Genomic DNA, 14,171 nt, shown 5'->3' with positions numbered 1-14,171 from the left:
CGTAATGGGATTGCAAAAATCTAACAATGGGTACATGCAGTCACACTGGTGCCTCCAGCTGCTTTTCTCAAAACTGTCTCTAAACCTGTATCATATGCCATGTCAGTCATGTCCAAGTGAACTTTCAGAATACAGGCCTCATTTTCTATAACCTGGATGAAATAACCACGCTGCACTGAGCATTACTGCCCCCACATGGTTTCTAGTGGTATTGGCAGTTTGCCTTGGTGCTTGTTCATCTGATACCTCAACGTTGCATCCGAACTGCTATTAATAATAAAGAGGTGCAGTTCTCTTGATTGTGATGCTGGGGATCAAAGTCTCAGCTCAGATGTGCAGATAAACCGCTGTTTAAAAGTGTTTCCCGTACAATTGATGTGTGGTGTTGCAAACCCGCATGGCCTCATGGAGAATTTGGAGTGGTGGGATGGAGTAAGGAAATAACAGGACTCATGCAAATAAACAAGAATGAATGAGTTAAAAACAGACAGTTCAACTGAATAAGATCAGGCTTGAGAAATGATCTGTTTAGGACTCAAACTAGGAAGTTTATCACACATAATGCATATTGAACTACAGTTGGACTGTACTACAACTTTTCCTAATTAAGACCCAAAGTAAAAGGAGGTTTCTGGCTGTCAGCTTGCTTGGTAAAATTTGAATAATGCTTTTAGACCTTTGGCAATGCTTGTGATTTACTGACATGCAGACAAACCATTTGTTCACACTGCAATTAATCTTTTTTTTTCCCCCCACATTTTTTTAAATTGAGCAATCAGTACCAGTTATTAAGTTCTTATACCATTGTGGGCCTTTCAAGGAACATGGATTTAGGAGTAATTAACACGGTAAAATGTCCTGGTAAAAGGATTTTTTTTTTTTATTTTAATTTTTTTAAATAATTTTTTTTGTCATAACATGGAAAGTTGATAAATAATCAACAGACACAAAAAAATTGGATTCTTGTTTTTATTGAAGCCAGGGGTCTGATAAACATTTGACTTATCTTTGTCGGCAAAAGAAGCTAGAATCCACATGGCAGCTTCGAGGCTACAGAATCGTGTTCAAGTCATACAATCAAACTTCTGAATTAGTTCAGGACACAAAAACGCAGCCAGCCATGTGCTTACAATGTCTTGATATCCTGTATACAAAAGGGCTGGAAGCAGAAGCTCATAGTCCCACATAGATGCAGACTGTCAATAGTGGTTGAAGGCAATTCAGTTAGGATGTGAAGAGGCAGTTGCTCTCAACTGTCGCTTAAGTACAAAAGACACAACATCTGTTCATTATTTAATCTTGGGAGCAACGTTCAATCTTTACAAAGAGCAAGTGCAATGTTGAAACCAAGCAGCATGAGAGCACTTCATTCCACTTAGCTAAATGCCAAATTTAACATGTGTGGTCACGTTTATTTAGGTTAGAGTAGCGGTCAGTCAGGCTAGAGTGACATTTCAAAATGATTTCAAACAGAAAGTCACTACAGGCAAAACCATATCTGACAACAAATGCATGGAAGGATGTAAACACAAGCTGGTTTCATGGGGGGGAAAGGGACAAACCTGTTTTTGGTTTATCTATTCCAAGATGTCCCCAAAAATATATCTATCAAAGGTGTAATACTATGATTTCCAGAAGGGTCATAACAAATTTACATCGGGACCAGTAAGGAATTAAATCCATAGTGAACCACATGGGGCACCATCCGTAACTTTAAGCAGCAATGCAGAGAAATAATGCAGTTGTACTGTGTAGGTTAACATCAAGTTCATTATTATATGCAAGGCAAAAGGAAAAATATGCATTCTGCATCTATAACTATAGGAAGAGGGGAAACTGGTACAAGTGTCTAAGAAAAAGTGCTTATTTCAACATGTGGCGGGACTGTTTGTGGCTGTTCTTATATTGTGCTTAATCCACTTCAGCAACAGACCCCAAGGGCCACGTTCCATCCAGTCACAAAAAAGGAAAAATCCAGAAAACTCAAGAAAAATAAAAACAATAAAAGCCTCATTTTGATCAAAAGTAAATCCTGAAATGGGGTATTATTTTGACAACAAAGCAAATCATGCATAGACTGTACACCAATGTGGTCTTGTGGTTATTCCCTTACAGAGCAAAATGGTTTTAAAAATGAAATCCAAATTGCATTGTATTTATAGACCAGATTAGAGAATATGCCATAATCTACCATAACACAATCATGGCATTTTTTTTTCTTTGACTCCTAAAAACACAGACATGGTTCAGGGGTGTAAGGCATCGCTGCCATTTTATAGAGTGCTATTCATATACATACGCAGGTCTGAAGTGTGGAATGCAAGGTCTCCATGCACGAGTAGGTCAAAACATGGCCACTGGTTAATCCTATGGATGACTACCAACTATAAAAGTAAAAAAAAAATAAACAAAAAAAAACCTAAAATGCATCTTTGGTTACATGTTCCAATTCACTCCAGTTTTCCTTTTTTTGCTATTATCTGAACAGCAAACAGGTGTTCTCTTTACACTTGCCATTAATTCTGTGAAAGCTACTCATGCACAGTGTCCATAGGATTAAACAGGGCTGTTCATACAGACTTTAAATGATAATGTACACTAAGTTAATTTTGTTTTGATTATGGTGTCATGAAACCATAAATATTATTACAGGTTATCTGTTATGGTACAGTGTAATGGTTTTAATTAAAAAAAAAACAAAAACAAAAAAACAAAACACATAAAACATTTAAGCAACCCCTTAAGGACACACAAATTACGAGCATTCCTGTGAAGGCAGGGTGCCCAGTGTGACAAACTGTTAGCTGTACATTGAAGGCAAAGGTCGTCATTTTAAATGGGCACTGAAAGAGATCTAACAAAAAGACCTGACTGGACAAACAGGTTTACTACAGGGATATGTTTCTACAGCTACTTCATGTAGCAACTGGGAATGTTTAATATGACATGTGAAGTACAGTGTGAATAAAATGTGAAACCAAAGGAGGATAGTGCTGTCAAACAATGAAGGATACAGTATCTCATTTTGTTCAAACCATAGAAAATCATTGCGTTTGTGTGTTTTGGCTGCTAAGTAAGTGGTTTCAACCACACTAAGTGTTTGCTTGGGGGACCCAAAACTTCCATCACGTGGTTTCTTCTTAATATCAGCAGCCTTTTACAATTTGTATTAAGGTATTCAATCTATTTCTCTATTGAACACTATCAACTAGGCCACAGAAATCATATTTCTGAAACGTAAGAGAGACCACAGGCTTGTTGTACGTCAACAAAAATGTAAAACAAAATAAATTATTTGGACGACAAGAAATGGACAAATACCATTTAACCTTTTTTTAAACTGATGACGCTACAGTGCATTTCCTCTTATGTAGACAAGCACCTCTACTATGACACAAACAGCTAACTGTGCGAGGCACTTAGGAGTTATAGTAGGAAAGATGCTGCCCAACCCCCTCCCCAAATATACACACCTGTAGCTAAAGACGAGAATCTGCGGCAACCTTTAAGTCAGTCGAATCCCAACAAGTCTCATTTTGTTAAAGAAGCTATTTTCAAAATTTGGGCAGAGTTGCATTTTGTAAAAAAATCAGAGGTAACCTGAATAGATTTTTTTTTATTTACATTTACAGAATCCTTCGTTATGACTAGGGCAAATGATATGATATGCTGTCAGCAATCGGGACATGTCATATTAGTGTCATGACATCAATGGCATTTTAACATGTAGCAATAGATGAATGATTCTTAAACCGATAAATAAAATAAAATTGAGGAACTGTATAAATACATCAGCATCATGTCCAACATTTTTACAACTACATATCTTTGCAAGTATTTTTATTAATTTCCCAATTAATATACTTAAAGTTTAAATACCTTTCCAATCACAACCAAATTCCTTCCATGAGATAAGCTGAACCAGAGGCAACAGGACCGGTATATTTCCACTCTTTAAAACCCATGAGGAGAGGGTGCTTTATCCCAAAAACTGGAGGTGACCTGCAGCCCAGCGCATTGGACTGGGTGCCAGGGAGTGTGCACACATTTCCAGAAACTGACATCCCTCACAAAATTACATTTGCAGTGGAAGAGAGGACAGAAATAAAGCCAAGCCTTCAGCACTTATCTCATGAACACCTCCACCTCTGTTATCTCTCTCTTCCCATTTCACCAAAATGTCTGATAGTGTTTGAAACTCATTTTGGTGAAACCATTGTGTGTTGGCTTGATACAGACATTAGGAATTTGGTCAATTTTTTTTTATGCTCACATGTACATGTATATTTCCAGAGTATTAACGCAGTGGATGATGCAGCCATTTTTTTGTTGCCTTCACGCTTCGTTCTCTGTCGGCGGTGGTATGTTGTTAGCTGAAACCATGGAGTCTTGTTTGCGAGTCATCCTGTCCAACTCAGCCTGGACATCAGTCAAACCCGGCTTCTGCCCTTGGAAAAAAAGGAGACAAAGCCCAAAAGTAATCTCCTGTAGCTTCTGTGTGTATTCAGCAAAAAAAAAAAAAAAAAAAAAAAAAGCTGTTTGCGATGGCCAGCAAGCAGATGGATGGGGTTTGGATGGTGATGTGGTCCCATGCTGGAGGTGATGGCTCACTGCCACAGTTAACACACATGCAAAACTAATCATCAGACAAAGGAAACATGTGCTCATGCATTCTCCTTTCAGCTGGGTCTCATAGAGATGTTAACACTGCTCAGTGCTGCAACAAAAAGCACTTGTCAGTGGCCTCAGACAGAGATGAGTTATGCAATGTTTTCCTCAATGTTTCACTGGGTACATTCAGCTATTTCACAAACAATAGCTGACTTTGTTATATTTGCTTAATATAACAAAGTAATAGAAGTGCTGTTGACATGCTAAACAGCTGTAAATAGCAGTAAAATAACAGGTAAAAAATTAGTTGAGCAAGACGGCAGCAGGGTATGAGGTGAAGTGAGTGACATTAGTTCATGGGGCCACTTATGGTCAAAGTTTTTGTGCATACAGGCCTGTCACAAGTTCCCCCAGATGTCAAAGAAGACAAATTTTCTTTATCTCCATTTTAACCTTCTCTTTCAGGCTGTAGAGATAAAACTCCAGACAGCAAAATGGTCCACAGCCCCCATCAACAAAAGGCCCTGTCTCTAACTCATGAGGAACAGTTGCCAACCTGCTAGGATGACAGTCTGAAAATAGGGAGGCTGCTGTTTGCACTGAGATTAGAGGTGAGAGGAATAAGAGGTTGTACCTGTTTTCTTGGCGGACCCTTGCACTCCAGGTCCAACTGCTCCAGTTCCTGGGCTCCCAGGGGCTCCGGTCTTTTTACTCAACAGACTGTTGAAGAAGTTAGCCAGCACTCCCTCATTGGCAGCCCCCGCTGCAGAAGAAACATTGAATGTAGAATCACTGCAGTGTTAAAGAAATTTCCAAACAAGATTACAAACACAAGTTGTTAATTTATAACTAAGTGGATAGTCACCTTCCCAACATGAACACTAGTGAGAACACTGGATTATAATCAGATCATCTTGTTTTCATACTCACAGCTTTATGTTACCTGACTTAATAAACCCATCTGTTACAAAGTTACATATATGTGTATCCATTGTTCAGCCTTTAACAAAACAGGGTAGTGTCTTGAGCTTGTGAAGTTGAGGACAAAAACCATTTATCCCCTAAAACAGTGGTTTCCAAACCTGGTCCTCAAGGCCCCCCTGCCGTGCTTGATTTCAAACTATCCTTGCACTTCTCACTTCTGATTGGCTGAACACACCTGAACCAGGTAATCAGCTGTGGGTATGGCAGGGACAGCTGGAAAACAAACAGGGCAGGGTGCCTTGAGGACCAGGATTGGGAACCACTGCCGTAAGAGATGGTGTAGTGGACAACAGCGGGTAGGACAATCTATTGCTATGTGAATTATTTTAGCTGTTACCACTTGGGGGCAGCATTACAGCACTTCACAATTAGTCTTCATGTCAACAGATCTAAAATAAACAGAAAGTACTGAAATTTATGGGGTTCATAACACTAGCTCTGAGAAATCTAGATGACTAAAGAAAGTCTTAAATTCAGTAGAAAGGGCTGTGCAGGCCTCTGGGCCAAACTAGTCCAACTAGGCAGCAGTGCAGTAAAGTGTGTTTCCCAGTAACAGGATATGAAATTAAATCAGCACTCATTGAGCTGCTACCTTTCATGTTAGGGTCAGGTTTTTTGACAGCAGCCATTGGTGATCCACTGGTCACACTGGGTTGACCAGCGCGACCTGCAGGTCTGGGAGACCCTGAAGCTGGCCGTCCTGGAGACTCCTGCAACATAGAACCCAGAAGAAGACTGCGATCACCAGCAAATAGCTTAGTTTGGCCATACAAAAGAACAAGCTTATAGCTCTAAGAAAACAGAATAAACCCATCTGTTACAAAGATTCTTCATTTCAGGGCTGTGGAAACACTTACTGTTGGTCCTCTTGTTGATGTGGCTGGCTGCTTTGCTAACAAAGACTAAAAAAAAAAAAAAAAAAAACGTGAATTTCCTGGTTCAGAGATTGTTTATGATTCAAAAATAAGTTTCTACGCACACATATTGCACAATTATGGCAACCTGGCTGATTAATTGTGGAATTTTTGCAAAATACATTTTAAAATATTCAAATAAATATATTTCTCATATTAAAAAAAAATAAGAGAGGACATTTTCCATTAATCTGGTATAACTGTTTCACAAACTTTAACATAAATGTTGATTAGTAGAAGGGAAGTCAGTCTAAATGAAATGTAGAAAAGCTGAAGCCTCAGTTGCATGGTTTTTTTTTTTTTTTTTTTTTGTTTTTGAAGTTTGGCTTCCTGGTCTATTTGTCAAAAAAGGAAGTGAAGGCAAAGTTACTTGTCATGTGCAAGTTTCAATGCCCAAAATCATAGAGGAAATCCTCAGAAAAGAGTGCATGTCAGTGGTGAGATTCAGAAAAAGACTGACACATACCTGTTGCTTCATCAGGAATACCTGCTCATCCTCTGCATTTATCTCCTTGTCATGAACCAGCTATGAAGGAGAGTTAAAAAAAAAAAAAAAAAAAAAAAAAAAGACAACGGTGTCAGATATCTCCTGTAAGAAGCTGCAAAGTACTTACAGTATAGCTACACGTGGTTATTTAATAGGCACTTTGGATTGTAATGTCAAAGTTTCTGCCATTGTCATACCTTCCGTACTGGAGGTGTTGTGATAAAATCTTCAAATGGATCTTCAGGTCTGACCGTTGTGAAGTTTTCGTGCAAAATCCCAATTTTCTTCTCATTATCCCATCCAGATGGACTAAAAAAAAGCAAGAGACAGTTCAGGTACTGTGAGGTGAATGACATCAGTTTTGATGTGGATAGTTTTGTCGATGTTGATGTTGATGACAATGGCTGAAAGAAAGATAATAGCACATCGTCTTTGGCAACAATATTATCTAAATGTTCCATTTATCATGGTCAGTAATATTTTAACCAAAGAACTCATGATGAAAATATAGAAAGATCTCCTGCTTTACTTACATGAACACTGCATCTTTCTCCACTATTAAAGCAGGCGTGGTCAGCTGAAAGTCATACAACTTATGAACTATATATTTGTAAAGCAGAACCAGGTTCTTCTCCTCTTTGACAGAAGTGTAGATCAGCCCAGCTCCATCTGTTAAACTCAGTTAAGGAAGCAGTTATGATAATAACATGTACGGTACATTGACTAATTGATTCATCATGATCTATAACATTGCACATCATGGGAGACTTCAGCCCAGCACAACACAATGGCATTGTGTCCAGAGTGTAGCCCGCCTCACGCCCAACGTCATCTAGGGCTGGCTGTGACCTTAGACTTCCTGTATAGCGGTGTAAAAAATAGATGGATGGATGGATGATTTCTATTTGAATAGTTGATATTAGAAATATATGAACCATTATAAACAATTATGTATTTAACGGATACACTGTAAGCAAAATCGCCTGATGTGAGACTGGATGAAATCAAAATGCTCCTCTCTGTAGTCATGCTCCTTCTCTAGTACGCTGACTGCATCACACTGAAGGAAAGAAGAAAAATATAAAAGAAAAACATTTATCACAGAGAGTAAAATGTCAGCATCCATTCACAAATATGTAAATAATGCAACATGCTCTCTGCATTTTACATCCATTCTGCAAAGACATCAGTTTCTGTAGTGATTATAGTTGGATCAAATAGATCTGTTGATCCATACTAACAGCGAAAGGCTCAAATTTGCCCTTGGAAGGCTCTAGACAGTTTCGTGTGCTCTGCCTGCTCAACCTCTACTACAACCAGACATGACTCCTAATGTTGTGTTCAGAGATATGGATTTAAAGTAGCTGACTGTTTCCAGCCTTGTTGTGTTGAGCATGTAATTTACATGTTCTGCTATAACTGGACAGTTGTTTCCACATGATGTTGCTATTTTTTATGTCTCAGTAGCTCATTAAAGACATCTCATAGAGAACTGGGAAGATAAAGACAGAAATGATGAACGTGAATGGGATAAACAGCAAAAAATGTTTTTGACCAATTACCATTCTTGCTAAGCTGAAAACTTTTTCTTTGACAAGGGCACCAAAAACAATAAGGTATATTCATAATTTTATGGTCACAGCTAGCATGTGAGGCTTTGCTGATGGCCACACAGTGTTTTTATTACTAGTCTTTCCCTGGAGGATTACCAAGTAAGTATAATAGCAGCTGTTTGAGGATTCTGTCTCACAAAGCACAAGATAAAAATAAAGTACAAGATAAAATTAAACAAATATATCATTGGGGAATGAGCAGACAATACACAGGCTCTGAACACAAATGTGCTTGTCATGGTAGCAATTCACAAACAGCAAAAACAAGCAGTATTTGTGCTTTTGTCTCTTGGGCATCTCAGCGCTAAGTTGATAAAGATACCTATAAGCTAGAAAGGCCTTGGCTGCAAAAATGAAAAAAAAAACAAACAAAAAAAAACAAAAAAAAACCAAAAAAAAAAAAAAACCACTGAGAAACTCCTAAACCCAGTGGACACATCCTCCTAATGGAAACCAACGGCTCACCGGGGGGAAAAAAAAAAAAAACAAAAAAAAAAATCGATACAGTATAATTCCCTAGAGTCCAAGGAGGGCTTCTACATCTATCCAGAGTCTATGAATTCACACAAAAAAATTCTTGTGAGATTTTAACAATTTACCTTTGTGCAAACTATTAGCACTGGAATGCCCAGGTTGTATGTGAGTGTGTTGTCCCCAAGTGGCAGTACAACAGCCTCGTCATCACCTGCCGTTGCGGTCCGTCTCTGTGGGGAGGATGGGGTGGCATCCTCCGGTTCTGTGTACTCTTGGAACGCTTTCACCACTAATGTAAAAAAGATCATTAGTGAAGCAATAAAAATGAAGACAGTTAGTTTGCAGTGTTTTTTTCACCCTCACCTCTCCCATTTCTTCATGGCCACATTTCATTAACTACATCACTGTATATTTATTTAAGTAAATATGACACTGACAAATAAAATCCCAAACTCAAATGTAAATAAATTCTTGATTGTTTCAATCCTGTACTAGTTTAGTATCACTAGAGGAAATTGTGATGATCATATTACATTTCCATTGTTATGAACTTGTGTGAAAGACAGAAAAAGACAACTACATTGCATCTTTCATTTTCCTGTTGCACTTCACAAAGCAGCAACACATGATGGTGGTGGGGGGGTATATGCAGGAATCTTTGGCTGACTTCCTCAGGAGCTTCAGGAATGCAGTTAGGGAGCCCAAAAAGACAGATTGCTTTGCTTTTTGAGTCAACTCCTTATTTAAATGGGAACACTTCTTGGATACCCAATTACATCTATATTATAATTATAATATTTTAAAATAAAAAAATTGTCAAATATCACAAAAACAGGCATAGGCATGAGAAATCTCATATATTGTTTTCAATGCCATTCATTCACCACGATGTCTGAGGAAGAGCAGTGGCTTATGCCAAAGAAATGTTAATGTTGTGTGTACGGGTGCTATGATACTTGGTTTTTGCCATAAAAACTTCTACTTTGGCCATTTCAAGCCTGGAGGAGCTGAGCATTTGATGCTAGAGGAAGGTTAAAGTGGAGTATCACTTTAAAATTCCAAGTGAAAGAGACAATGAGACTTTGCCCTACTAAAACCTATCTGTTCCACAAACAAAGGTGAGGTCGAAATGCATTGGTACACATAGATGAGAACTGCTGAGCCTTCTATAAATTAAATACACTGTACCTCAAGTACTGAAACTGTATTTCAAACAATGTGTGTGTGTGTGTGAATGCAACATTGTTTTTTATATATATTAGTAAAAATCAAAGGTCAGAAATCTGACTAGCTAAATATCTTCACAACTGTCAGTTCACTTGTTTTTTCATTTACATGTAGCCTAACTGAAAAAGACAGTCAAAACAAAATACCAAAGATGTCACAGCCTCCCCAAATACAGTAGCTAAAAAAAGCCATGTCTCATCACTACCACTTAAGTCACTGGCTAAAATATTTCAATGTGTGGTCCAGGCAGCAATAGGTCTTTCCTGTAATTTGACTTGAGCGACTCCAGCAGCCACCCTGCTTCTGTTACAGCACAGCAGGAATCAGAGAGTACAGCCCACTATTAAGACCCAGTCCGTTTACGTCCCTTCCTTTCCCTGACGCTCCTGTTGGAGGGGAGGGAACCATGATGCAAGATGCCTGCAAGACTCGCTGGACAAAAGCCATTCACACACATTTCCTGTCTGTCAGTCTCTCTTTCTCAGACACCCATATCTGCAACAACATAATCTTACTAGGTCTCACTAATCTGCTACTGACATCACAACTGACATGCAACAAGATGCTTCATCTGGATGACATGTCTCAGCTAAACTGGAAATCTGACCATGTCAGTAGGAGGGGTCAAAATGTTTGGCCATAGAGAGAAAGGAGGAATCTTTAATTCAGACAAACAGATTAAAGGTTTAGCACCAAAGCCTCAAAACTGACCAAATTGTATAAAAACATACTTCTGTAATACTACAAATGCAAATTTACAACTGTAATGAATGCTCAGGCCAAAAATCTACATCTAAGTACAAAGTATAAATTTTATATAAATTCCAATTCTCTACTGCATTGTACAAATAAATATCAACTATGCTTCATTAATAGAGCTATTTGAACTAAAATGAGCCAGTAAAGCCAGTGGAAAATGTCGGCACATTAAATACATTTTACCCACTTAAAAGTGTAATTAACAATGTGCATTAGTCACTTGGCTATCAGCTTCCCTTTCCCTTTTCCCCACCTTTGCCAGCAGACTAGAGCACTTGTTACTACTTGCCTCTGGAATAGCATGATATATGCTGAGAACATCACTAGACCTGTTCTGTCAAACTAATCTGTAATCAGAAAACAATTAAGTCTTAATGTCTTTGCAAAAAATATTTTCACATTTATGAGAGCAACAGCAGTAATCAAGCTTTGTAGACAAACAAAAATCTTCTTTTTCCTTCAGGTGAAAACCAACAATCTTTTGAAACACAAAAGAACTATTCATAAGCAAAAATGACCCTTGCTAAAATTAACAGGAGAACTCTCTGATATGCAGAACTAGCCTCCAGCCTGAGCACAGCTGAGGATCATGGGCCTCTTGATGATGACCCAGAAACATCTATGACATTGTATAATGTTATAAAGTGCTTGCCTTCAATCCTAAGCAGCAACAAATCTCTCCTTTTCCAGCAGCCAGAGACCAAGGAGTGTGGCTGATATCATGTAAAACACCCAGTGCTTCGATCCTGTCTGGATGTTCTCTTCTAAGACTCTCAAGATACATACAATTCAATGAAATGTATGCACATCACATCTTAAAATGGCCACATCATAACAAATCACCACCTTATATCAATCAGAAGCAACAGCCTACGAAAACAAAGATTCATTTGAATTTATTTTAATCTCTGATATTCATAGTACTCAGTTTCTACTCCATTGACAGATTTCACTTGTCTTCAGTCTTATTATTTCCCGGTTTGTTTTACATTGGCCAAATGTTCCACCAGGAAATGAACTAGTTACATGAAAACAATGCATATATTCTAATTTTAAGGGATATGGATATACTATATTATCCTGTATGCAGAAACTGGAAGCTTAAGCAAACTAAGTGCTAACCTTTCTAAATAAAAGCATTGCACTTATCAGCATGAAAAAAAATTAACTGGATGTATCTTTTTGATACCATCCACAAAAGTCAACTGTTACTTACTCTTCTGCTCCATTTCCCTCATGTCCTCAGGTGATATCTTCAGTTTGTCCACATGGTCACGTAGTACACTGGCCCATTTTTGCAGTGACTCCATAATGGTCCAGGGTCTTGACATATCCACAACAAACACAGCTAGACAGTCAGGTAGTGCCTGAGCAGATACTGCGAACTTAAGTAGGCCTTTGTGGTATATGTCCCCATCCAGGATCCAGACATTACAGCGCGTAAGGTCTGCAAAGGCAAAATAGAAGAAACAGGCATTGTCTTAAATGAATGCTCTTTTGTAAAGGGTACTACCTTAAAACCACCACAGAAAAAAAGTCCTGCAGGTAAACTAACCGTCTCTGTCCTCATCGTGGACATTCAGGTACAGATACTCCAGTCCTCTCCCTTTCTTGTTGTGTTCAGCTCCTTGAAGTTTGGCCATAAGTGTTGTTTTTCCTGATCCATCCTCACCTGCAAGAGACGTGATTCATCGGTTATGCCAACAGTCACTGCTAGCAGTAGTACAACAGTAATGTTGACAAATATATATTAGTGCTTTTTTTTAAGCATTGCACATGAGGGGCAAATGTAACAATAACTCATGATTTGGATTTAAAGCATAATAATAAAATATATATAGGCATTACAACATTCCCACCCTAAATGCAATGAGTCATGACTGTCAAAGGCCACAATATCTCATGCAGATCTTTCTGGTCTATAGCAGTATTTCTACCATTCTTGGAAGGAAAGACCTCTCTTTATTAATCATATAGTGTTTATTACATGTTCTGTTCAAATGCAGCTAAAAGGGCAGAAAGATTTGTGCATTCACTGGGTTTTGTGAGTTCAGTGTCATTTGGCAGGCTCTCCACTCCCCCTCGGTTGACGCTGCATAACTCGCAGTCACTGCAGAAGCATAGACTTTAATACGTGTAGCTTAAGAAAAACTTACCAAATACCAGGATATTCTTTCCTGGTGGCAACTTTGAACTGGATCTAGTTGAGACCTCACTCAGTATTGAGGACCTACGGGAGATAACAAACCACATATTAAGCAAAAACAGATAAGGTGGAGTCGCTAGACTGACAGTCAGGTGGCACAATGACAGGTCCCCATCTCCTCACAGGAGTTTCTACCAACACAGTAAGAGGTCAGCCGGAGACACTGAGTCTATCTCTCTGTTGTAGGGTCAGGAAAGATTATTCCAGACCAGGATGTGTCCACAACACAAGAATCAGGAAACGATAAGTCATCTCCACTGACCAGTACGCTAGCAATAAGCAAGACTAACTCAGGATCCGGATCTATGAAACCGGACAGGTTGAAGCCTCATGAAAAGCCCACATTACTTTTCTGCATATTTCGCCCAGTAAGTTATGATTTCAGCGTGATACATTATTGTTAGCCTGTTGTAAACCACAAAAATGAGCTAACTAGTATTCAGTTGCTAACATGAACTATCAACACACCCTCATGCTATAACTGCCTCTCTCTCTCTCATTCTTGACTCGTTCATTCAACAGCACCCTGCTATAAGAAAAGGTGGCTAAGGGACAATCTTTCTAAAAACATGGCTGCTAATGAGCTGTAGCCCGTTAGCTGTCGTTAGCTGAGCTCAATCTATGCTAATGCTACTGCTAGCCGGGCCGGTGCTTCACCGGGAGCCACCGGCAGTGACAAAGCAGAACCACGACGACCGTGCTCTCCCGAGAAGGGCTTCGGCAGACCCAACGTCGTGAACAAAGTATCAGGACTTGCCAAAGGTTTTGCCCTTCCTCGTCTTCGTTGTTATTGTCGCCTGGCCCGGCTGCGCCCGGGAGCTGTTTCTCCAGAACGGGAGCCATCTTCTCTCTCTCTACGACCACAAAGGCGAGGCCCTGCTGCCTGGCCACCACAC

General features: G+C 39.1%; 1 protein-coding gene across 2 annotated transcripts; it reads right to left on the bottom strand.

The window, feature by feature from the left end:
• Window positions 1-955: 955 nt before the first annotated feature.
• Window positions 956-14,171, bottom strand: dync1li2 (dynein, cytoplasmic 1, light intermediate chain 2). Of its 2 annotated transcripts, none has more exons than XM_026319850.1 (13): window positions 14,033-14,171; window positions 13,226-13,299; window positions 12,625-12,741; window positions 12,286-12,516; window positions 9,209-9,372; window positions 7,963-8,056; window positions 7,530-7,665; window positions 7,194-7,305; window positions 6,976-7,035; window positions 6,453-6,497; window positions 6,188-6,305; window positions 5,246-5,374; window positions 956-4,448 (listed from the first exon to the last, which is right to left on the bottom strand). In XM_026319850.1, the coding sequence occupies exons 1-13, from the start codon at window positions 14,116-14,118 to the stop codon at window positions 4,336-4,338; spliced, it is 1,479 nt and encodes a 492-aa protein (XP_026175635.1). In that variant the 5' UTR covers window positions 14,119-14,171; the 3' UTR covers window positions 956-4,335. The 2 variants fall into 2 exon arrangements, with proteins under 2 accessions (XP_026175635.1, XP_026175636.1); XM_026319851.1 differs by having other exon boundaries at window positions 956-4,443.

This window comes from Mastacembelus armatus, chromosome 3, assembly GCF_900324485.2.
Source record: "Mastacembelus armatus chromosome 3, fMasArm1.2, whole genome shotgun sequence".
NCBI classification, from domain to species: Eukaryota; Metazoa; Chordata; class Actinopteri; order Synbranchiformes; family Mastacembelidae; genus Mastacembelus; species Mastacembelus armatus.
This window is presented reverse-complemented; position numbering and strand designations above follow the sequence as displayed.